The following is a 22,920-nucleotide window of genomic DNA, read 5'->3' as shown; positions in this document are numbered from 1 at the left end:
TGAGTCAGAGGGCTGTGGTGTGTCATTCTCTCCACACTGAGCACTGGAACATTGTTTGGCTTTAATTGATTAAAGTTGCTTCCATACAGGGACAAAAACCAAAAGATGATTTGTAAATAAAAAGTGTTTTATAATGAATCTACCCCCCCCCCCCAATGAAACCTGTGTATCTATGCAAACAGGGGTTTTCTGTGTATGCACTGCAAATGTCCCAAGCTTCCACATCACACTTTTACTTTTACTTTTTAAATTTCCATTTTCATGTCTCTGGGCCACATGACCTCTTGTATAATACAAATTGTTATTTAAAAAAGCATGAATCATAGCGGGTAGGACATCCCCAGACCTTTCATTTGGATCGTAATTTAGATTATTTTGAGCCTCCAAAATGAATGGTTAAACACATTATTTTAAAAAAAAAACACGCGTGGGCAATAAAAAAACAACACTATTTTACAAGTCATGGGGTTATTACATGTTTTAGCACGACATTTTAGCTTTCTTACTGAATTAGTCAGTATGAAGCACTAGATGGCAGCAGCCCACTTCCTCATTATAATCCACTGGGCTTTTCATCAGCTCAAATCCACTTTGAGCTGACACCAAAGCAATTTTGTGTGCGTTTTATATCTGGAAATCATTAATTATAGTAAACATGAAGAAGTTTATCGACACTCTCACGAATGAAGGAATTGAAAACTCGACATGAAGTTTAGATATTAAACAAAAGAAATATAAAGCACTTTTGTAAATATGTGAAATCTCATATAAGTTTAATGTGGCTTTTTAAAAAAAATTATCATCATCACTTGCGTTATATTTAGACGATTAAACAAGTACAAAGAAGTTCCCTTCTTAATACAGATGCCAGCGAAGGTAATCAGAAAGAGATGCAAACTCATGTTGGCCCTCCTATTCTCTGTGACGCAACGCAGAGTCCTTGCCTGTTTGCTGCTCCAGTCCTCCAGCTGCCATACAGCCTTTCCATTTCAAACTTACACCGAGCCCCTCCCGTGACTTCTCTCCTGTTAGTGGAGTCCTCCTCCCAGGGCTTCCCCCAGGTGAACACACGCAGAGATTACGCCCAGTCAGGCGCTGCAGGGGGATGACTGGAAGAAGTTGGGTTGTCCAGAGAAACCGGCGGTTCTGACGGTGCTGTTTTAAGAGGAGAGGCGCAGACCTCCAGAAGACACCATGATGTCTGCCGTAGAGACTGGTGTGTACCAGCCCGCGCAGCTTCTCAGCTGGGTCTACATGTCCTTACAAGACACGCCGAGTAGCGCTTTTGACGGCTTCAAAGTCGAGTCGGACTCCTCTCCTCTGGACGTGAGCACCTCCAAGCGCAGCGCAGCTGATCTGAGCTCCAACTATCTCAACAACTTCTTCCATCTGAGCAGTGAGGTAGAACGCATGTGATGCTGTCTCAATCATTAAGTTGCGATGGCAGGTTATTATCTCCGTATTTGGATTAAATCTTTATCTTTAATGTTATTTTTTATTTATTTATTTATTTATTTGCTGCAAATCTCTCCCTGAATGTTCTTCTCAGATATTTCAGCCTTGGTTACTTTGCTGCCCATACTGCAAACCTCACCTGCATGCCTTCATTTGGGTTGCCCTGCGGTGACTGGGTAGCATATGAATATGCGTTTTGTACCCAGATATAGTGCCTGAGTGTGTTCAGACTGTTCTGGTGTCAGCCAGACGGGGGAATGGTAGGTTGAGAAAGACCTCTCACAAGCTTTCAAAAATGTTAGAGTTAGCCACCCCAGCCCCTTGGCCTCTGCATGGTTAGAGCGGTATACAGTGTTAATTCAGTGCTTAATAAACTACTGACTAATTGAAGAAAGAGATAAGGATTTTTTTTAAACAAACTGAGTACTTTGTGATGTTTTCTTTAAATTTTGACATCTAAATCCACAAGTTTTTACTTGAGACATGAGACATTTCCACATATCTGGCGTGTGTGCTTTAACTTCACGCATGCCAAGATATCTAGTGGTTTGCTGTCTCTTGCATAAGATCTCACTGCTCTAAAGCACATGTGCATCTGACCACAATTCGTTATTGTGCGATGCCTTCAGAGTAAACAGTGTCCGCAGGCTGTTCTTCATGTTGGTTGGCCCTGCAGTGCCATAGCACCCATCTCCTCTAGAAGCACAATGATGCTGATTATGTCGTGCCAGAAGAACCATTTGTAAGAATGCATGACAAAGGCATTTTGTTCTAATGAGGAAATGGACACTATTGGTTCACACAGTAAGGACTGCACATCTGCAGAAATCAAATAAGGTTGGCTACTGTCAGGGAGACAAACAGGAGAATCAATCAGGGTGATGGACTGACAGACCCCGTGAAATGTTCTTTTATAGCAGAGTCACAACAATAACCTTCTGTAACTTTCTGTGTTTTGGGGATATGGCAAACACTCTTGTGTAGAGCTAAAACTGATGAAATGAGTAAAATCAAAAATTAAACAACCATCTGTCAAACAAAAAAGCCAAAATCTGCTAACTCCAAAGTAAAAATCTTACAGTTTTTACCTCTGATAGTTGAGTATTTCTGTGTTTTGATTGATTTTGAAGCTATTTGAATACACTACCTTGGCCTTTTGGAAGTTATGTTGGGCATTACTTATGAGCTTCGGACATTTGTAGACATAGTTAAGAGCGCGTATCAATGGAAAAATAATTATGATTTGTTTGGGTGGGGGGCGTTGCTTTTCTCTGATAGAGCTTGAACAATAATTTCTACAAGAGGACTTCACCTTATGGATCTCTCAACAATATTGTGGATGGCCTGAGCTCACTGGCAGACCATTTCTCAGACCTTTCCCTGTCTCCTGAGACACGGAAGCCCAGCAAAAGGCCGCCACCCAACTACCTATGCCACCTTTGTTTCAACAAAGGACACTACATCAAAGACTGCCCTCAGGTGAGACACACAGTGACACTTTACATCAAACAGCTGCACAATATGTGGCTCATTTGAGCTGTCTATCAAACGCATGTGACGTGCTGCATGAATAATACATTTGTAAAGTAAATGTGATGACAAATCCAACAAATCACATCCAGTTTCTTTGTCACATTTCTAGGTATTCTTTCACAATTGTACTGCACTCAATTTAAACTCTACATTCCAAGTTAGAGTATTATGTTTGTATTATTCTTTTTTTTTTAGTGTGAAATACAGTCCTCAGCACATATTTGAATTAGGTGTACCACCACAGGTTGGTAATGAGCAGCAGATGCCAGATTGGATCTCGGTGCTGGCCTTAATGAAAGATGATAGGTTTTTCTGTGGAACTAGGCACGACCTCCACTCCAAACATGAAAGAAATATTACCAGTGCTTTATGTGCAGCTGTGGTTCCCCATTGATCATGTTCTGAAGGAAATGCTTGACATTTGTTAGGTGTAATAGAAATAATAAAATGACTGATGGACAGGATGTGTCCAAGAAACAAAGAAGCAAAAACTTGAATTTAAAATAGCAGGTCAACTTTTACTAATCAAATGTATCTATATATCCATCCACCCATCCATCCTTTTTTCTGCTTATCCAACTGAATCACACACACACACACACACACACTCTCTGTCTGGCGATATATAGATAGATATCTTGTAATACCATGTCACACAGGATATCCCTCTCCAAACATGGCTAGTGATTAGGTAGCTTTTTTTTTTTTTTTTTTTAAAGTAGAAATTGCTTTTTTTTGCAAAATCTGAAAACAGCAACCTCCTTTTATAATACCACAGACTATAATACTGGGTGATCAGTTTCAGTTATTTTAGTGTTTGTCAAGTTCCATCTATCAGAAAAGCCAAGTTAAACATATTTTTAAGAATATCAATCTCTTTTTGGGGGTGACATATAACAATAGCAGTTTGAGACTTTCAGAAAAAGTCAAAAGAAGATTGCTATTCCATTTGCAGCAAATCATATTTGGCTCCGTTCTGGGAGTTTCCCACCTTTCCATGTGCATGGAAAGTCCAGTATGAGGAGAGCAACAGCAGACCCTCAAGCACAAACAGCATGGAAAAATAAAAATGGGTTAAAAGTTGGTTTGAAGTAGTTATAAGCAGGTTAAAGTTAATTAAATAGTAAACCCAATGTGATCACCTTTTAACAGCTACCAAGATTTTAGGCTGAGATTTTGCACTGAACCAAGACTATGCTAACCGATGCTAAATCACAGTTAATTAGATAAAACATTTAAAGCATGTTATTAATAACACAAGGTAGCCTTTTTTTTAAACTGTGTGACAAATACCTGTTAGGTGTGCTTAAACCCATTTGCTTTCTTGTGAATGGGAATGCTGCTAGCTTTATGTCTGTTAAAGCTAGTAGCATAGAAATACTATAGACTGTGAGCCAGTGTTAGCATAAAGACGGGAAATGGGGAGAGCCAGTTTAGCTCTGTCAAAAAGAACACAACTGCTTATAATTACTGGTTTTATGCTTTTTGCAAAAACCAAACATTGTAGATAGCATTACTATGCTTTAGAGGAGCTGGTAGGGAATCTAGTGATTCTACCCTACACCAATTGCTCTTTTTATGCTAAGCTAAATTAAGCTATCATTCCAGATGACCTACATGTTTTAATGTGAGAGTGATATCAAACTTCTTATCTATTTCTTAATATATAAGGAACAAACACATTCTCCAAACAATTCTTTCACTCAAAAACAATGAGTACGAATCTCTTTTTTCTCCCTCGAGTTTGATCGTTCTCTCCTAAAGTCTTGACTCTGCCAACACATGGTAGATTAGTGTACTCTAGCACAGAATACAGCCCATATAGGAATGTAAGGAATGCTGACAGCACATGTGCAGTGACTTTATAGCTCTTCGCACATTCACATCTGTGAACACCTGCCAATTGCTATGAAAAGTAGGTGTATATTCTGTATTTTTCTTTGGTGTCATGAATCACATCTTCATCTAAGTGTATCAAAGAAGGTCCTAATCACACACTTTAAAGCCACAGACACTTGGTAGAAATATTGACAACACTTCCTGTTATGCTAAAGCATGGGCTAACACAGAAATTAAGATAACTATACATTATCAGATCCACAAATACAAATCAGGAATGTGTTTGGACTGTGGACGAAGCTGTAGCAACCAGTGAAAGTGGGTAAATGTAGAAACTTAACACAACAGGCTACGAGTGGAGCTCTAACGAAGCAGCAGTAACTATTGTGCCGTTGTGCTTTACACAACTTGAGGTTTAGAATTTTTATGAGATAAGCTGCGTCACAATCTTCATCTGTAAGTTGTGATTATCTGTTTGTACCTTGGTGTATTGTGAGTAAGTCTTTAGGCTGAGTCTGACGCTAGGAGACAGGGAACATTTTGTGGAGCTGCAGTGGATAGGAATCAAAGGATGTCATGGCTCAGTAAGATGAGAGAAGGATCCACACAGGAAGTCTGTGCCTGAAGCCTTAAAAGCATTTTCTGGAACATCAAGTCTAAAATTATACGACAAATACATGGCAGGTAATGAAAAAAAATAAAAAGTTTTAGGTATAAGAGAAAATGCTAATGCTGCCATTTGGCATTTCAATAGTTAACATCGTGCTGACAGCACTGTGGAGCGTTGGGTTACTTGCTTCATGAGACGATTGAAACGTCAAAGGAATTGTCAGAGATATTTACGATTCTGCTTTATTGCTATACTCTTTAAATTATGCAAAATCTGGAAACCATTTTTCCTCCTGGCTTTTTGCCACTCTTGCTCTGCTTTAGAAAAATGATGTCAGATTTTATCATGTGTTGCTAATATTTCAGACCCAAAGGGATGATTACGGAGCTGTCGCCATGACAAAAGGTCTCTTTAGTTGAAGTTGTGATGAACGTTCGTCTGAAGCTGTGCCTAATCAACAAACTGCTTTTTGTTCTCGCTGGTTGGAATCTGAGGCATTTTTAGCCAACTGAAGTTTAGTATGCTTTTAGTATGCTTTTGATGTCTTAGGATTGCAGAAAAATAGTTTTAAAAAAGTTAAAAATCCTTCATACTATATTGTCTTTAAGATTCACATTTCCAAGCAAACGACAGGTACTCATCGAGGGTTTACGTGGTTTTTCCCTTTAACTTAGGGTCACATTTTAATGTCCTCATCCCAGTTAAGTAGCTCGACCTGCTTACAGTAAAGAAAGTACACAAGTGACAGAGTGCTGACAGTAAATGGGTGCATGGTGGGAAGGGCCTGTGATAAATAAGGAGAGCATTGTTTCTGCAGAGGGGCTGTGGAACCAAAGGTCAGGAAGTCAGGCTGTATTGTTCGCACAGTGCTGCTTGGCTGGAGTCATCTCTGTCTCTCTCGCCTTTCTGTCAGTGCAGGGCAGTGGCGAACGAACTCTAGCTACACTGAGATGACTGCATCCGTTTTTGCAAACTTCTGGGTAACATAGGAAGTGCATGTAGGTCTTTACTGTTACAGTTTAATCACACTTGAATGGAGGGGAAAAGTCTGCTTTGAAAATTAGTTGCAGAGATTACAAAAGAAACTTCTTGATCTGATCATTGGCCTTTGAACATAAACATATTTTTAGTTCTCAGTCTTTTTAGTCTGTGCTGCACCACTTATATGTCCAACATTTAACATAATGTTAATTTGTTGTGTTTGCACTTTCTATTTTTAGATGTAAGACAAGATACACAGTGTTAATAATTATCATGCAAGCTAATGATAGGCAGATGTTTTATTTTTATTTTTGGATCAACACAGTCCAGCTGTTTGCTTGTGTTTAAAGTCTTTTAGCTAGATGTAGATCTATATGTTTGCATACAGGCATACAGGCCAGTCAGCATTCTGATCTTGGCAATGATGCATTTACCAAAAAACCAAAAGTTTAAACATAAAACAGTATTCAACTGTATTTGGTACTTCTGAGAAATGTACTATAAAATGAAATTACAGGAGGATGATCTCAATATTTACAAAGTTTTTAATTGACTGAAATTAGGTGAGTATCAGATTCGTTTTGGGCTGGATAAAGTGAACGACGCTGAACTGGACAATCTCATGTAACCCTGTCTGATTACTGTTGCTGTGGTCCTTTTGTTTTCACTGGTGATAACTGTCTTATCTACACACAATATCCTGCCTGGCACTTCTGGTTAAACATCTGCTGAGGATGATGCAAAAGATAGGGGAAACCCTGGAATTCAGGATAGATAGCCTTCATATGATAAAGAGTATCGTCGGCTCAAGGCTAAGGAACACATATAGGAAAAATGCTGTAGAGATCACTTTTATTATGGTTCCATGTTTTTAATATTTTCCTAAATGTTACTCAAACACATATTGAACTGAAATTGGACATATTTTGCTGTTCCAACCCACCATCTGTTCCTGTCATTCAGTCTTTTGAGAAACATAATACCTATAGTTCAGTGGAGCTCAGTCAGATTCTGGACCAATCAAATGGCTTGGTCCCCCCCAGACTCCTGCATTTGAGATGCATAGAAAATGTCCATATGTCTGTGTGATAATCATTCTCCTTGCTCTGTGTGCTTTCAACACTGGGTCTGATTGATTAAAACTCTACAGCACTACAGAACCAGTCATCTGCTCTTTGGCCTCCAGATGTTTGTATCTAATCATATTCATGTTGGATTAAAGAAAAGTTCATCCACTCTGTGTTTCAAATGTGCAACATTTGTAGAAAAGCTTTGCAGAAAGATCACAGCTTCGGGCTGTATCTGCATAAAAGAATCTTTTGACATCTTGATGTTTCCGTAAGTGGAACATTTGGCCTTGATTTGCTCTGGAAAAGAGGAAACACCATTGTGTAAGACATAAGTCAGCATCTACTGGCCAGGAAGAGACTGATATCTTATTTCCTCGAATCACTGCTCTGTGGTTTGAGCCCACGGTCGTGGTGAAGCTGCTAGAAAAACTTTATTAAACTCGGGATCATCTATTCAAAACGAGTCAAAGTAAAGCAAGTTAGAGCAATTCTTCAGAGAACAGTGCATAAGTCGACACATCCTATATTTTAAGTGGTAGGCACGCCACTAGGTTTGCAAAAGACTGTGGCATATTTGTTTGTTATATGGAGTTTTTATCCTTTTTTTTTTATTTAGATGGACTACAGCTGATGTATCAGATGTTAAATTATTATTTCATTATTTCTTCATAACAGCTGTGAACCCCTAGGGCATCCAAACTTACTCAGATGTGTTGATTATTTATGAATTGGAACATTTGTTTCAGTTTTTAAAATATGCACTATGGTGAAAAAGACAGCCTTGTAAAAGTTGCTCAGGTTTAAAAGTAGGCACGTCGTAATGTTATCACTTTTAAAATAAGCAGCTGCTCAACAAACTAGAATCCAGCCTAAGATGATGTCTTCTAATTAGTTTTATTTGACAAATGCTGCTAAAGCCCTAAATATTTGTTTGATAATCACATAAAACTAAAAAGCAGCACATCGTCATATTTGAGAAGCCATAACCAGTTGAATTTTGGTTTACTGCTGCCATCAAATTTGTCCTCTTAAAAACGCAGCTGTTTTAATAGCCTCTCTTTGGGGCTCGTGGGAATTGAGGCATTTGTTGCTCTTAACCCTCCTGGAGAGTTGATTTCACAAGATAATGAAAACTATCTCTTAAATCAGCACAAGAGTCTTTAAAACACAGGCGACCTTTTGCTGCGGTGGTCAGCCCAGGCATGATTGTGTTGTTTTGCTTTGCTTAACAGCTGGACTTCTCCATGGATGCTGTGGGGGTCTGACACAAATTAAACCCAGCGAGGGACAGAGTGTGGTGGGTTTGTTAGTGTGGAGTAATTGACCACATGGTATCCAGTCGGCTTAGCTGTGCTGAGTTCTCCAGGATGAATTCTCTCGTGGGGGTATGGGAGTAGGGGAGAGTGAATGAGGGACTGGCGAATGGAGACGGGGGAGGGGGGGGGGATTTGGAGTAGTCCATTGTTTATCCTGATGGTTTCCAGATGATGGCAGAGGGAGGCAGCCACCTCCTGGGTCTCTCTCACCAGGCTACAAGGATCTGGGCCAAGCTTATCTGCTGCAGCCTACAAATCTGGCTTTACATCCCTCTATGCAGTCTGGGGCTAATTTAAATAAGACAACATAAGTATTGGCTGTGAAACTGAATATGTTATAATTCACATAATAAATGAATTTCACAACTTATTTATCTTAAAAGAGTTTCTCACATGTGGTTTCAGACTGAAAGGTTTTGGGGTTTTAGGCCTGCTGTTTGTTTCTATGTGTTTTATTTTCTGTGTATGACAAAGAAAATTGAATTGAATGAAAATTGTTCTCAGAAACTGCACCAAGTCTAAAAAACACAGGCAATGGAAGTAAAGTAACCTCTGCAAACAAAGACCAAACCCAGCTGCCTTAGCTGATATTAGTAGTGCTGCAGTCCTTAACTTTTCTACATATCAGGAATGCAGATTTTGATATAGCACACAGCAGAAGGAGAAGATAGCTTCTGCTGTGTGCTATATCAGGAACTGCTTCAAAGGCAATTACTTCAAATGGCTTGTAACTTGCTGTAAAAATGCTGCCTAAATGAAATGAAAGGCATAAGAAGGCGTAACTTAATTACACGTACTATTTACACATGGACACAACTGTGTACAGGCTTTTTACTGAAAATCTTAAGCCTCATCAGTAATGGTCTCAGTGGGAGGGGGGCTGTCAAGAAGCCATTCTTAAGGAAGGGAAACAGGCGGAAAAGGATGAGATATGCCAAATTACACAAGAACTGGACTGAAAATCAGTTGCAACAGGTCTTGTGGAGTGATGAATTTAAATTTGAAATGTCTGATTCAAAACAGCATCAGTATGTAAGGAGGAGGTGGAACAGTGAGTGTCAACAGTAATCTATAAAACATGGTGGAGACTCTGGTTTTGGGCTGTATTTCAGTCAGTGGTGTTAGAGATTGTGTCAGAACTGATGAAATGAAGAGCGCAGAAATGTATTTTCAAAGATTTATCCACCATGCAAAACCATCTGGAAAGCATCTGTTTGTCAGTGGCTTCATTTTTGAGGATGACAGTGATCCCAAACACGCTACCAATAAAGTAAAAGCTTATCTGGATAGAAAAAAACACAGTGGGATAGTGTAAGTCATGGATTGGCCTCCCCAGAGCCCAGACCTTAACATTTTTGAAGCAGTGTGCAATCATCTTCACAGAGAACAGAGCAAAAGGCAGCCAACATCTAAAGAAGAGCTTTGAATGTCCTTCAAATAGCCTGGAGAAGTATTCCTGAAGTCTACTTAAAGAAATTACAAGAAAGAATAAAGTCTTACTAAGAGAGTTCAGCCTGATGTGTGTATATACAGTGTCATATGTATGCGAAAATGGCCCACTGATCTGATGGATTCAGTCAATCTTTCCTGCTTTCCATTGAGAGTGTCCATTCACTTCCAGGTCAAAAGTGTGTTTTCATTTGTTGGCTGTCAGTGTGACATCTTTGATCAGGGCAGTGGAAACTACAGCGTGTGCAGTGCCCCTCGCTGCCCTGTGGGCTCCAGACTTTAGGTAGAGTTTGTTTTGCTTGTTTTGAAGAGTGAAAGCTGTTTCCTTCTTCAGGAAAACGATAATCTGTCTGCTGTCTCTGTATGCTTGAGAACAAGGGCAAGCATCAAAAGCGATCTCCCATAGTGCCCCTTGGTGGCCGAATGAGGCAAACACATGCTTCAAAATGATTCACAGCGCATTTAGCAGTTAGAGATTTGGCTGATGGAACTTCACAACCTGTTTTCACATATTAAGGCCTGGAAATGAATAAAATTGGAAATGATCAGTGAGAAGCTTTGAACCTGACATATGTTTCTGCGGTGAAATAAAAGCAAAGCATTATGTGAACTTCTCTGTTGTTGTGGATTCAGGCCTGATTCGATCTTAATTTTGACTTGCCCTACTTTTCATCCAAGATGCTTTTAATTCAAACCAGTCTTGTCGAGAGGATTTTCTTTTTTCTTTTCGGTGATGGGCTTAGAATTTTGTCATGTTACACCAGTGCAGAGTTCATCTGGGTTTTATTTCCTCCCTGCTAAGGTCTTTGTGTTCTGATTGGAGGATTGTGGCCAGCTGGGAGGGATGACTGATAGCCTAAGGTATTTGTCCTATAGAAGTAAGCCCTCTCCAATTGGTCCCTCCGCAGGCTAGGGCCTCCTTTACAGTCTCCTGGGAACACAGCTGGAGGGAGGGAGTTCATTTCTAATGGGAAAGCTGAGACTCTTTTTGTGTCCAGCAAATAAATTACAACATACAATATCATCTAACATCTTTGGAATTAACCACTGAAACTTTTCTGTTTGCTTTCATAGAACCAAGAGTCTTGTAATTTCCTACAATATCCCTCTAAAATAAGTTTCCTTTGATTAGATTACTTTGTAATATAAGTCAATCCTTTTAGGATTGTTAAAGTACCAAAGCAAATCATTTGACAAAACATAATCATCCCATTGCTGAAAAAAAAAAACCCTCTCGATAAATTCTCCTGACCACCAACAGTTCTGCTATCAGGATGTTTTATAATTACATGAAGCTTTGAACTGGCTGCCATGCAAAGAAAAAATGGGTCATTGCATAGGTTTCCCCCGTTAAAAGCGGTGATAGACATGTATAATTTTTCTTCTTTTCAGGCTCGACCCAAAGGCGAGGGCCTGACCCCTTATCAGGGAAAAAAGAGGTGTTTTGGAGAGTATAAATGTCCAAAATGCAAGAGGAAGTGGATGAGCGGGAACTCCTGGGCCAACATGGGACAAGAATGTATCAAGTGCCACATCAACGTTTACCCTCACAAGCAGGTAATGCATCAGAACACAGGGCATCAGGAGACTGGGACAGCTCATTGGTCCTGCACATCAAATCTTTACATGTATTCAATCTATGCAATCAAATCCACTTTTTTGTAGCTTGACCATTGAGGCCAGGACTGACTTTAAAAAGGTGAATTGTTCAAATTTTGGATACATTAGCTGCAGATACCTCTGTCTTATCCTTATATAAGCTTACAAATGGCATAGCTTGTCTGTTTCTCATGTCTTTCTTGGACCTAGGACTAATTGGCAATTTCTGTGTATGCAGGTCATTAATTTCCAGTTTCTTTGTTCCAGAGACCTCTGGAGAAGCCGGATGGGTTGGATGTGTCTGACCAGAGTAAAGAGCATCCGCAGCACCTGTGTGAAAAATGCAAAGTCCTTGGCTACTACTGCCGCCGAGTGCAATAACACATTCAGTTTGCCTAACACACTGCTCCAAAGCTTCATGAAACACACATAGCTACGACAGCTATATTTTATTTACTAAAGCTACAACATCTATAGTGCAGTAATGCATCTCACGCTTTCATGAAATACCCTCTGACTCTGGTTTCAGTAGTATCAGTGGAGATTGTGTTTGCTGGGTTCTTGTAAGATACTCGGTTTTCATTATGTGAATATTCATTTGAAGTCTGAACTTTGAGCCAACTGTGAATTAAGAAACTTTACTTTCTTCACTTGTGAGCAACTTCTTGGAACAGCTTTCATATAGAGGTTCTTTTACATGTGTATATATTTCAGAAATAACTTAAATGTTTTTGTATAAAATATGCAAGTCTACCAAGACGGTTATGCAGTAATAATGTATATCTGCCTTGTCCTCTGTATTATTAGTATTGGTGGGTACATCATTTTTCTAATATATGTTTTAAGCCATACTATTTTGTTGAATATTACTCTTTGTGAAGGAATATATTAGTCAACTAACATTAAGTTCTTTTATACTACGTGCTACAGTTTATGGGGAAAACACTCGTCAGGTAGTTTGTGGCTCCAAAGTTTTAAATATGCAGTGTAGAAATTTTTCTAATAGTAACTTACAGCAACTGTATTTTGGCACCCAGTGCTAAAAGACTCGCCAAAGTGCTTATGGTCATAATGTAGTATATAACATGTGACAGTAAAAAAAAGTGAATGTAACAAACGGTGATAAGTGAAGGGTTGCATGTGAGTGGTGCTTTTCAGGGTATTTTTCACTGGACTTGCTAATAAATGAGTATGGAACAGAAATACCCTTTAACTTGTAAACTGTTAAATTTAATGTGCCTTCATTTGTATAACCCATGAGATGGATGCTTCTCTATTGAAATATTTGCATTAAAATTGATTTAAACGTGATCGGTTTCTGATCTCATCTCTACATCTCAAGTAAGGATGTAAGCACATCATATCATGAGGGGGGACTACAGAGAATAACTTACTGATATATGGCTTCAGTATCATCAAATACAATCACAGGTAATCTTATAATTAAAAAAAATAAAATGATCGGCCTCCATCCATCCATCGCATCCTCTTTTGTCACACCAAGCCTGTGTGTTCTTCCTCTTTTCCTCCTGCCTAACAACTCTAAATTTCCACATTCTGTGAACATCTGTCAGCCTGTCCATTACACTATATACAAGAGATCAATGTAGAGTGAAGTGAATCCTAACTTCACGTTAAACTCATGTCATTCCTATCACATCTCAGTCATTTTGTTGCCCACATACACTTTCTGCCACTCTTTTTTTCTTCATACAATACCATAGCTCCTCTCTTTGTACCTCATTGTATTTTTTTTTTTTACATATACAAATTGTACCTGCTTCTGAACTTCTCCTCAGGATAGTTCAGAAAGAATATTTTCCCAACATCTCCAATAAAATGTAGGCACTACTGAAATAAGTTTTATTTCAGCCAGTTTGCTGACGTGCAAAATTTCATTTTTAAGGAAATTTTAAATTTTTACACCTTTGTTAAAAATCACATGTTTAGAAAAGGGTTTTGTTTTTACAAATGTATTTTTTTTTGCAAAATTAGTTCAAGTTTATATTGCTAAATTCACAAGCTTTGTCACATATTAGGATCATTCATTATTTTTGATCTATCAAGTTCACATTTAAAGCAAACACGTGTGTTGGCCATTACTTGAGTAATACAGCATATAAACACAAAAACCTAAACAAAAAATGTTCTGAAATGATCTGTCAGCAAACAGAGATAGCACCCTGTTCGCTGACTGAAGAAAGACCCTCTTTCACTCTTGCATTTATTGAAATTACAGCAGGAGATGAGACTACGGACACGTCCACACGGAGTCTAGTCGAGCTGTCCACAGTCTGTGATAGTGATCTTCTTGGAGGTTCGCCCAGTCCGTGAACCGTAAGACTCCGCTCTCTTGACTACATCCATTCCCTCCTTCACGCTGCCAAAGACAACATGCTTGCCATCCAGCCTAAATGAAGAAGACGCTTATTTTAATATAGCTGCCCTGGATAATGACATGATCCATGAAGCACCTAAGGAGTCTGACCGACTCACATTTTATTAGGTGGAGGCACAGACTGATGAAGAAGAACTTCACTAGCTTCATCTCCTACATTTTATGTTTATCAGTACGTACCATTGTGTTTTAGCTGTGCAGATGAAGAACTGGGATCCATTGGTGTTTGGTCCAGCATTGGCCATAGACAAGATACCTTACAATTGAACAAATTCATTCATTAAAGTACGTATTTTCACTTAAGCCACACATCTACACAACATATTATATTATATACAGTGTTGGGGAGTAACGGAATACATGTACCGCCGTTACGTATTTAGAATACAAAATATGAGTAACTGTATTCCGTTACAGTTACCGTTTAAAAAGGTGGTATTCAGAATACAGTTACTTTGTTGAAATAAATGGATTACACTGCGGTTTTTTCCTGTTTCATTTTGTCGCGGGTCAGGACTGTTTGGGTTTTGTTTGACAGCTACGTTCTTTCGTTCCAGGCGGCAGCGTTACGGTTGCCATGGTTACAGGGCGACGCTCTCTCTCTCTTTCTGCGACTGTGTGTTTCCTGGGTGAGAGAGCGCCTTTTCGTTGTTGTTGTTGTGCTAAGCTAACAGGCAGAATGCTACAAGCATAGCTCTAAAGAATGTAGCATCATGGGCAGTGTAGTCCGTGTTGCAGGGAGAATGGACTGCCATACACGTTATGGGTCTGTGAGCGCGAGGAGGGAGAAAAAGGCGAGTGGAAAGGTACGAGTTGTCGTCGAGGAAAAACGGGAGCTGGAAGCATGTAAATAAATAACCACTGCAGCCAAGAAGAGTGCCTGATGAGCCCAGTTGTAAGTAAGCTATTAAGACTCGACTGTACACCGTGTTCGTGTTTTCCTCCGAAAACAATAAGTTCCGCTGGAGCAGTCTTTCAACGCCTCTCTCTGTCTCTCGCAAGAAAAATTGACCCACACAACAAAGTAAAGCTATTTTTCGGCTATGAGCCGACAGGGACCCCGCCGTATTAGTCAGAGGTCCCTTTACTACAGTTCGGAGTCGCGGACCTTCAGTAATAGTAATAAATCACACAGCAATAGTACATTCACGTTGTTGTAAAAAGCACGATAATATATTAAGTAATCCAAAGTATTCAGAATACGTTACTGTCATTGAGTAACGTAACGGAATACGTTACAGAATACATTTTGGGGCATGTATTCTGTATTGGAATACATTTTAAAAGTAACCTTCCCAACACTGATTATATAGCACACTCAAATATCACCGTCAGAAAATCCACCATTTAAAATGTTGCCACCTGGTGGCAGAAGACAAATGTGACTATCCCACATTACAATGGAGGACAGCATTGGGTAATTTTCCAGTAAATTGATACAAAAAAATAAAAAAATAACAATCACAGTATCCATAATATTTACAGAATTGCTAAATTTAACTTGAGATGCATGCATATTTAATCTGGTCATGGCCCATCTCATTTTTGCTCTGGAAAATTACAGTTTACTCCATTTACTACCAGCAAAACACCAGTCACAAACACTGTAGCCTGAGATTGTACCATCATGTGTAGTATATCACATTGTGCTGTGTATGCATTATATTAGATGCAATGTATTATAACCTGTAAGAGTGTATTTGGTTTTGTACAACCCCATCGTCCTTTTGGTTCCCAAGGAAAAACTGAAATGATGTAAATACTTGCCTGGCCCAGTGTGCTTCAGTTGGAAGTTCTCGTCGGGAAACGTCCTTCCGTAGATCGATTTTCCTCCAGTTCCGTTGTGGTTCGTGAAGTCTCCACCCTGAAAACACAAAACGTGTGACTGTAATTGGACCCTCATAGGACACAGGAAAACAAAAGGAGAGAAACATTAAAGCCTACCTGGCACATGAACTGAGGGATCACTCTGTGGAAAATTGAACCCTTATAACCAAAGCCATGCTCTCCTGTGCACAGCGCTCGGAAGTTTTCTGCAAGAGAGCCTTCATGTCAGTGTCTGCCTTCTTATGTTTGAATCCACACAGTAGACAGAACAGTTACGTTAGAATAAAGCACAAGCAAAATCCTAAACAGCAGAGTTATTTTTTCTTAGACTTTTCGATATTTATTAGCAACCCTGAAATATTTCTGATGAAATCTTCCTAAAAGATGAAAAAGTGTGCCTGTAACAGTGTAAGAATGCCACAAACTGCTCAGTTATCAACAGAACAGAATAAAATTTGCAGCCTTTTTGATGATCATGAGTCTCACCTTTTAAATTTGTGGTTCTAGTTTAAATGTGGCAATCTCCTGTTTTTCAGGTTTAACATAAAAAAAGTGAATAACAATCTTTTATCTTCTGTTGTGACAACACATTGTTATTCTCTTAGAATGTTTCTTCTGATTTACAAACCAAATAGGCAAGCTTTGGCAGAAAGTCAAAAAAAACTGTTCTAACATAATCAAAGTGACAACCTGTCGATTCACACACACATTTGGTGTGTCAAGTTAAACTTAGTCAAGTTCAGGTACACCATCATCTTTTCTTTAAGTCTGAGTAGATCAGATACTCGTTCCAGCTTGTTTGGTGTTTAAGGAGGAAGAGAACATCAGATACCTGCAGTTTTGGGCACGACTTCTGCGTTGAGCTGCAAAAGAAAAAGAAGCAGCCAGAAGGCATTTTTAAAAAAATTTTAAATCTGGGGAGAGTAAATCAGCGACTGTGTGAGGACATCGAACTGAAACATTAACATGCAAACTAATACAAGCAGTGTCAACACTTATTTTTAACCTACTCACCTCGAAGGTAACTCTGCCAAGAGGCTCTTTGTCAGCGGCAATGTCAAAGTACACCAGCGGGTTTTTGTTCGCTGCCGCTGGGCCGCTGCTGTACAGACGCGCGGCTGTAAACGCTAAAGAGCAAAACTTTATCCTGTTTGACAGAAGCAACATCTTTATAAACTCACTGTGATGCAATAACTCAACGCAGGTGGACCAACAGTGACCTACAATCACGCTTACATGCGCGAGAGGAGGAAGCTGACTACGCAACCGGAAGCTCTGCTACGTTTCTCGCGAGATTACGCGAGATTTTTTATGCACTCAAATTATTATTATTGTTGTTGTAGTAGTGTTATGCTGCGTGCTGCTCATTTCATTAATGTCATACGTAAAAGAAAGGTTTGTGTAGTCTGTATGGTTCATCTGATCACCATATCGAGTTCGTCTAAAATGAAAATGAATCATTCAAGATGCGCTATTGTTACAGCCCAATCAAAAACAACGTTTTGAAAATTCAAAATCTAAAACATCTACACCACGTGAAACTTTACAATTTGAAACTGGAGACAATCAGTTCGTAAAGTGAAGCAGACAGTATTTAATCAGTTTTGCATGTCAATTATTTTATTTTTTTGTATAATGCCTTACCATAAACAATCCCCACCCATCACCAGGATAAAAAGTCTATTTTATTATTAAAACCCCAATCATAAAAAATAAACTGTTTGAAATGAGTGTGTTGCTGTCACTGTAATGTAACCAAATGTTATACATGCATCATGCTATAAGCAGAATATACACACAAATGTCAGAGTAGAGGTCTTTAGCTAATTCACGGACCTCTGGCCATGTGCATGAAACTGCAAACCTGCAAATATTCGACGATATCAGCAGTAGAGCTGGGGAGCAGCAAAGCTTTGGACAGTGAGTTTGTAAAAGCTAGATTTTGGTTTATAGATTGTTTTGCAACCTGCAGCAATGCGGGGCTGTGGGCAGATGCACAGTCTCTCTCTTGCTCTCTTTTTTTTTTCTCAATTTCAAAGAGCAGCCATTAGAATATTACCAAGTACAAAAGCGTGATAAAGCTGGTCATTTTATAGGCAGAGAGATAAAAAGCTTCTCTCAGTTGATGCCATAGTGCCAATATCTGATATGGCAGACTTTTTTTAAACACCAGATGCCCATTCCTGATGTAAACCCCCCCAGAATGTGCATCCCACCCTGTTCTCAAACTGAGGACCATGCAGCTGAACACCTCACAAACTGATTGGACTGTGGGTGCATTCAGTTTTATGCCCATGCAAATTTTAATTTGCAGCTGGAAGTAGTCTCTCACTGGCAAAAATTACATTTTACCCCAATCTTTTCACAGTACTTGTGACATTTATCTACACTCAGCAAAAGAGGAAGCACTCTAGGCCAACCTCTTTCACTTTGGTCATTTTATTGAAATTCACCAGGAAATGAAATTACACAATGACCATATCCACATTAAATCTACTTGAGCTCTCCACAGTCCGTGATCGTGATCTTCTTTGAAGTGTACCCAATCTTGGAACCAAAAGACTCCATTTTCTTGACCACATCCATTCCCTCCTTTACTTTTCCAAAGACAACATACTTGCCATCCAACCTAAAAGAAAAAGAAACTGCTTACAATTAATGGCTTCAAGCCATTACTGAATATCACTGTGATATGAATTAAAGCCAGTTTGGATGAAATACACAGCTTCATTGGTATCAGCTGTTATAAATATGTTTCCGTTTGTCAGTACGTACCAATCTGTTTTAGTGGTGCAGATAAAGAACTGGGATCCATTGGTGTTCGGTCCGGCATTGGCCATGGACAGGATACCTTAAAATTTAACAAACTCATATCCAGTTAGATTAAAATAAGTACCCTTGAATATACTAAGTATTTCCACTTGTGGCACAGGTGCACACAACAGCTTATATTATTTAGCACACTCAAGTATCAATGTTAGAAAAAAGTGTTAAAATGTTGCCATCTGGTGGCAAACTTTGTGGGGACCTCCCAGAGTGATGGGAGCAAAATTTCTTGTGCAGACAAGGCTTCTTTATAGACTTCACTAGGCAGTAACTTTGAGCAATGAGGTAAATTGAAGCGTGACAAACAAAAATAAACATGACCTTGAAATCTCAAGACAAAAACGAAGAATGGAACAATATTATGTGAATAGTTTTCAAAATGCAAACTGGTTTAAAAAAAGAAAAAAGATTGACAGTGAATGTTACAGTGAAGGACTAACGTGTGTAATCCTTACAAAAAAAAATGTGCAAGAAACTCAGGACATTCCTACAATTTAAATGAAAATGCACATAATCTGTTGGCTCCATCTGTTTGACTTCAAGTTATGGACATTTCTTATATATTGATATGCTTTCAAGTATTTGAGTGAGAAAAGCACACAAATGGCCCAAGTTAAATTTGAATCTGACAAAGTGACTTGCACTATAGAGTTGGAAATTTCTGAAAACCAATAAGTAGCACTGCATTGTTTTCATTTTCACTTGCAACAGTGTACAGAGGGGGATAATTACCTGGTCCAGTGTGCTTCAGCTTGAAGTTCTCATCGGGAAAATTCTTTCCATAGATAGACTTATCACCACCTCCAAAGTTATAAATAATATCTCCACCCTAAAAAACAAAACGCATCACTGTAGTAATATCACAACAGTCCATTGGGGGAAAATTAATTACCCCCAAAACAAAACAAACCTACCTGACATATAAACTGAGGGATCACCCTGAAGAAAACGGATCCCTTGTAGCCAAAGCCATGTTCTCCTGTACAGAGCGCTCGGAAGTTTTCTGCAGGATAGACTAAATGTAAATTTTTTCCTTCTCACGGGTGACGAAACACACACACACACAAAGCTTTCGGTAATTTTTCATGTTTGAACAGTGACTTGTTACTGTTAGTTTAGGTCCTCCTGAATGGATTTGTGACAGCTGCTTTATAGACCAAACAATTATGAAGCCAACAAAACAAAACATCTCATCCATTCCTCAGCTCTGATAACAGCACTTTCTTGACATTTTGCTGTGATTTGTGATTAAAACAAATAAACAAATGATGAAAACAGTAGTTACCTGCTGTTTTTGGCACTACGTCTGCATTAAGCTGCAAAATAAAAAGAAAACGGCTCACAGCGATTTAACGCATATTTTCAAAGTAAAAGTTGTTTGTTTTTGTTTTTTTTAAACCTACTCACCTCAAAGCTAATTCTGCCAAGCGGTTCGTTGTCAGCAGCAATATCAAAGTAAACCACCGGGTTTTTGCACGCAGCTGGTGGGCAGCTGCTGCACAAACGTGCGGCCGTAAACACCACAGAACAGAATTTCTTCCTGTTTGGTAAATGCAGCATCCTAATAAAAGTCATATTGTGCAGCTACTGCCTTCAAGTATGTCAGCAACCACCCAGAGCCAGCTTACAAATACGAAGTGGGACGTTTGCTTAGAGAACCGGATAGTCTACTCTAATGATGTTGAGAGGCTTAATTAACGTCCCTTAGAACACCTGTTTTACTGTGTTGTGTCAAAACGGCTGCTGTGTCAAAAAGCCACGTGACCATGGCTAGAATTATCCAGAACATATACTTTAAACATTAGCTCATTAGAGACTTTAAGTTACTTTAAAACCTGTTTGTTGCGTTTCAGTAAAATGTTATTGACTTTCTGCCCACCCAGCCTGTGCGACATTTTTGGATATCTCATTGGTGTTTGCAGCAGTCAAAGTAATTCAGCACAATTGTGAGTTAGCTTATACACATGATGTGACTTTTAAATACAATACAATGGCTTACCAACTAATTTAAGCGAGTGCGACGTTCGTGGCAACAGCTGTGTGCAGATCAACAATGGATAATATATCAGTGCAGAGAGAGCATGAGCAAACCTCCGCCTACCCCACTCCTGCTTTACAGGTGAAAATAGAGCAACAGGACCACTGAGTCTGATTTTATTTATTTTCTGCTGTGTTTCACTTGCATTTATTTGAAAGACTGAGTGTAAACACAAAAAAATATTTAATTTTATGTGCTGGAATGTGCAGAAAATAGGTTTAAATATTAAACAAATTTCTTCCAGTCAGAGAATGTTGCATATAATGAAATTTTTGCTTGATGCATAAAGTTAAAAGATTAAAACTAATAAAACAAGTTTTAAAAAGAGACTTTTCCATTTGATTACATTTTGTATGATGGATTATGCAGAAAAAGTAGAAAAGTAGGGAAGTAAAAAGTAGGGCTGAAAGATCTATCGCTTTATCACCTATTCAGGTTCTAAATCGTGTTTTTACTTTTTTCAAGTAACTTGACCAACACTGGGTATAACCCAAAAAGGACTGTTGCTTACTTATCTGACACTGATCCAAGTAAATAACTGTAATTTAACAAATTATTCTTAAAGAAACTGTTTTACTCTCCTCATTATTCATCTCATATTACGTCAGACTTATCTTGTGACCTACTGAGAGGTGCTGTATGCCTGGTTTGGGAACTTAAATACCAGCTACCAGTAAGCTTCTACTCAGATATCAATTGATCAGTATTAGTAATATAAGTTATTTATATAGTACTTTGCAAAAGTCTCAACCAAACCCTCACTTCTTTATATTTTTTAAGTAAAATGGGAAAGCAGGAGCAGCAATTTAGTCAAAACTGCTAACATGCATGGAAATACTGTACATAAAGCAAAACATAGTTTGCACAATTCTATTGAACTTGAGAGTCAATATTTGGTATGAACACCTTTAGTCAACACAGCCTGAACTACCCTAGGCAAGCTTTCTGTTAATTTCTTTAGCTGGTCTTCATTAATAGTTCTTGAAGGACATCCAAGGCTCTTCTTTTCCTTTTGTTCTGCTCTTTCTCAATAATATTGAAGTCTGGTTTTTGGAGAGATCAGGCAATGACTGATCGATGGCTCTTCAGTAGACTATGTGCATCTCTCAGGTCTCGTGTCAGGTCACTGCTGATTTTGTTCTCTCCATTTCTTAAGGACCCGTCTTTCAGATACTATTCATCCGCTGTAGATATTTTTTTAGGCCTTGGCACTTCTTCTTATTCTGTCCTCTGTTTTTGTAGATTCCTAAAACATTTTAATTACACATTACACACCATGCCGATATGCATCAACCTTTTTGCTAACAGTTCTTTGGGAATCCCCTCACTGGGCCAAAAATACTATTTTATGCCTGTCAGACTGTGCCATTGCTCAAGGGAGTTGTCAGAATGGAATATTCCACTAGTAATGTTCCACCAAAAATACAATGTTCAGTTCTGCTGTTTCTTTAAAATCCCAGTGTTATTGAGCTGCAGAAAGACACTCAGATCTAAACATTCACAGCTAAAAAAAAGTATCTGTTATTCCACTGCACAAGATTTAGGGCTACACAAATATCAGAAGCATTTAAAGTTTGCTTTCTTGTGCAATATAATGTTGTTAAAGTTACTTTTACCAAGGTTTTCTAATCGATGTTAATAAAGGACAGACTATGTGGGCAGTTGAATTTTTCTTAACACTTAATAACGCTGCTGTTTTCTCACACCATTTCTTTTACTGATGAAACATAAAAAAATGAATGGAAAATCAGACATGTTGTAGATTATTTTGTTGTAAATTGTCATAATGTGGTTCTTCAAGTGTATTTTCCCCACAAGTAGCTGCTCCTGTTGGCTGGTCAGTTGCTCCTCTCAGACGATCAGTGGGTGTTTTCCAGCGATTATCCACTTGCTCTTAGAGACCGTATGTGGCTGCTCTAAGACAGCATTCTGTTTGTAATCTAAAGATGGATACAGCTTTCTAAAATCCCTGATATCTG

The 22,920-nt window shown here is 38.8% G+C and overlaps 3 protein-coding genes across 3 annotated transcripts; 1 reads left to right on the top strand and 2 right to left on the bottom strand.

Moving 5' to 3' along the window:
• The first annotated feature begins 749 nt into the window (after positions 1-749).
• On the top strand, positions 750-13,163 carry LOC113028548 (zinc finger CCHC domain-containing protein 24-like). The gene is made up of 4 exons (XM_080305458.1): positions 750-1,401; positions 2,734-2,934; positions 11,646-11,810; positions 12,120-13,163. The coding sequence occupies exons 1-4, from the start codon at positions 1,195-1,197 to the stop codon at positions 12,231-12,233; spliced, it is 687 nt and encodes a 228-aa protein (XP_080161584.1). The 5' UTR covers positions 750-1,194; the 3' UTR covers positions 12,234-13,163.
• A 538-nt stretch (positions 13,164-13,701) lies between these two features.
• LOC145430389 (peptidyl-prolyl cis-trans isomerase A-like) lies at positions 13,702-17,496 on the bottom strand. Its single transcript, XM_080305459.1, has 6 exons — positions 17,092-17,496; positions 16,910-16,940; positions 16,195-16,283; positions 16,018-16,114; positions 14,431-14,506; positions 13,702-14,262 (listed from the first exon to the last, which is right to left on the bottom strand). The coding sequence occupies exons 1-6, from the start codon at positions 17,242-17,244 to the stop codon at positions 14,127-14,129; spliced, it is 582 nt and encodes a 193-aa protein (XP_080161585.1). The 5' UTR covers positions 17,245-17,496; the 3' UTR covers positions 13,702-14,126.
• A 1,004-nt stretch (positions 17,497-18,500) lies between these two features.
• Positions 18,501-20,645, bottom strand: LOC145430390 (peptidyl-prolyl cis-trans isomerase A-like). The gene is made up of 6 exons (XM_080305460.1): positions 20,311-20,645; positions 20,189-20,219; positions 19,818-19,906; positions 19,636-19,732; positions 18,853-18,928; positions 18,501-18,706 (listed from the first exon to the last, which is right to left on the bottom strand). The coding sequence occupies exons 1-6, from the start codon at positions 20,476-20,478 to the stop codon at positions 18,571-18,573; spliced, it is 597 nt and encodes a 198-aa protein (XP_080161586.1). The 5' UTR covers positions 20,479-20,645; the 3' UTR covers positions 18,501-18,570.
• Positions 20,646-22,920: the final 2,275 nt, after the last annotated feature.

This window comes from Astatotilapia calliptera, chromosome 8 (genome assembly GCF_964374335.1).
Source record: "Astatotilapia calliptera chromosome 8, fAstCal68.1, whole genome shotgun sequence".
In the NCBI taxonomy this organism is placed as follows: Eukaryota; Metazoa; Chordata; class Actinopteri; order Cichliformes; family Cichlidae; genus Astatotilapia; species Astatotilapia calliptera.
The sequence above is the reverse complement of the archived record's forward strand: the minus strand, read 5'-3'. Positions and strand labels throughout refer to the sequence as shown.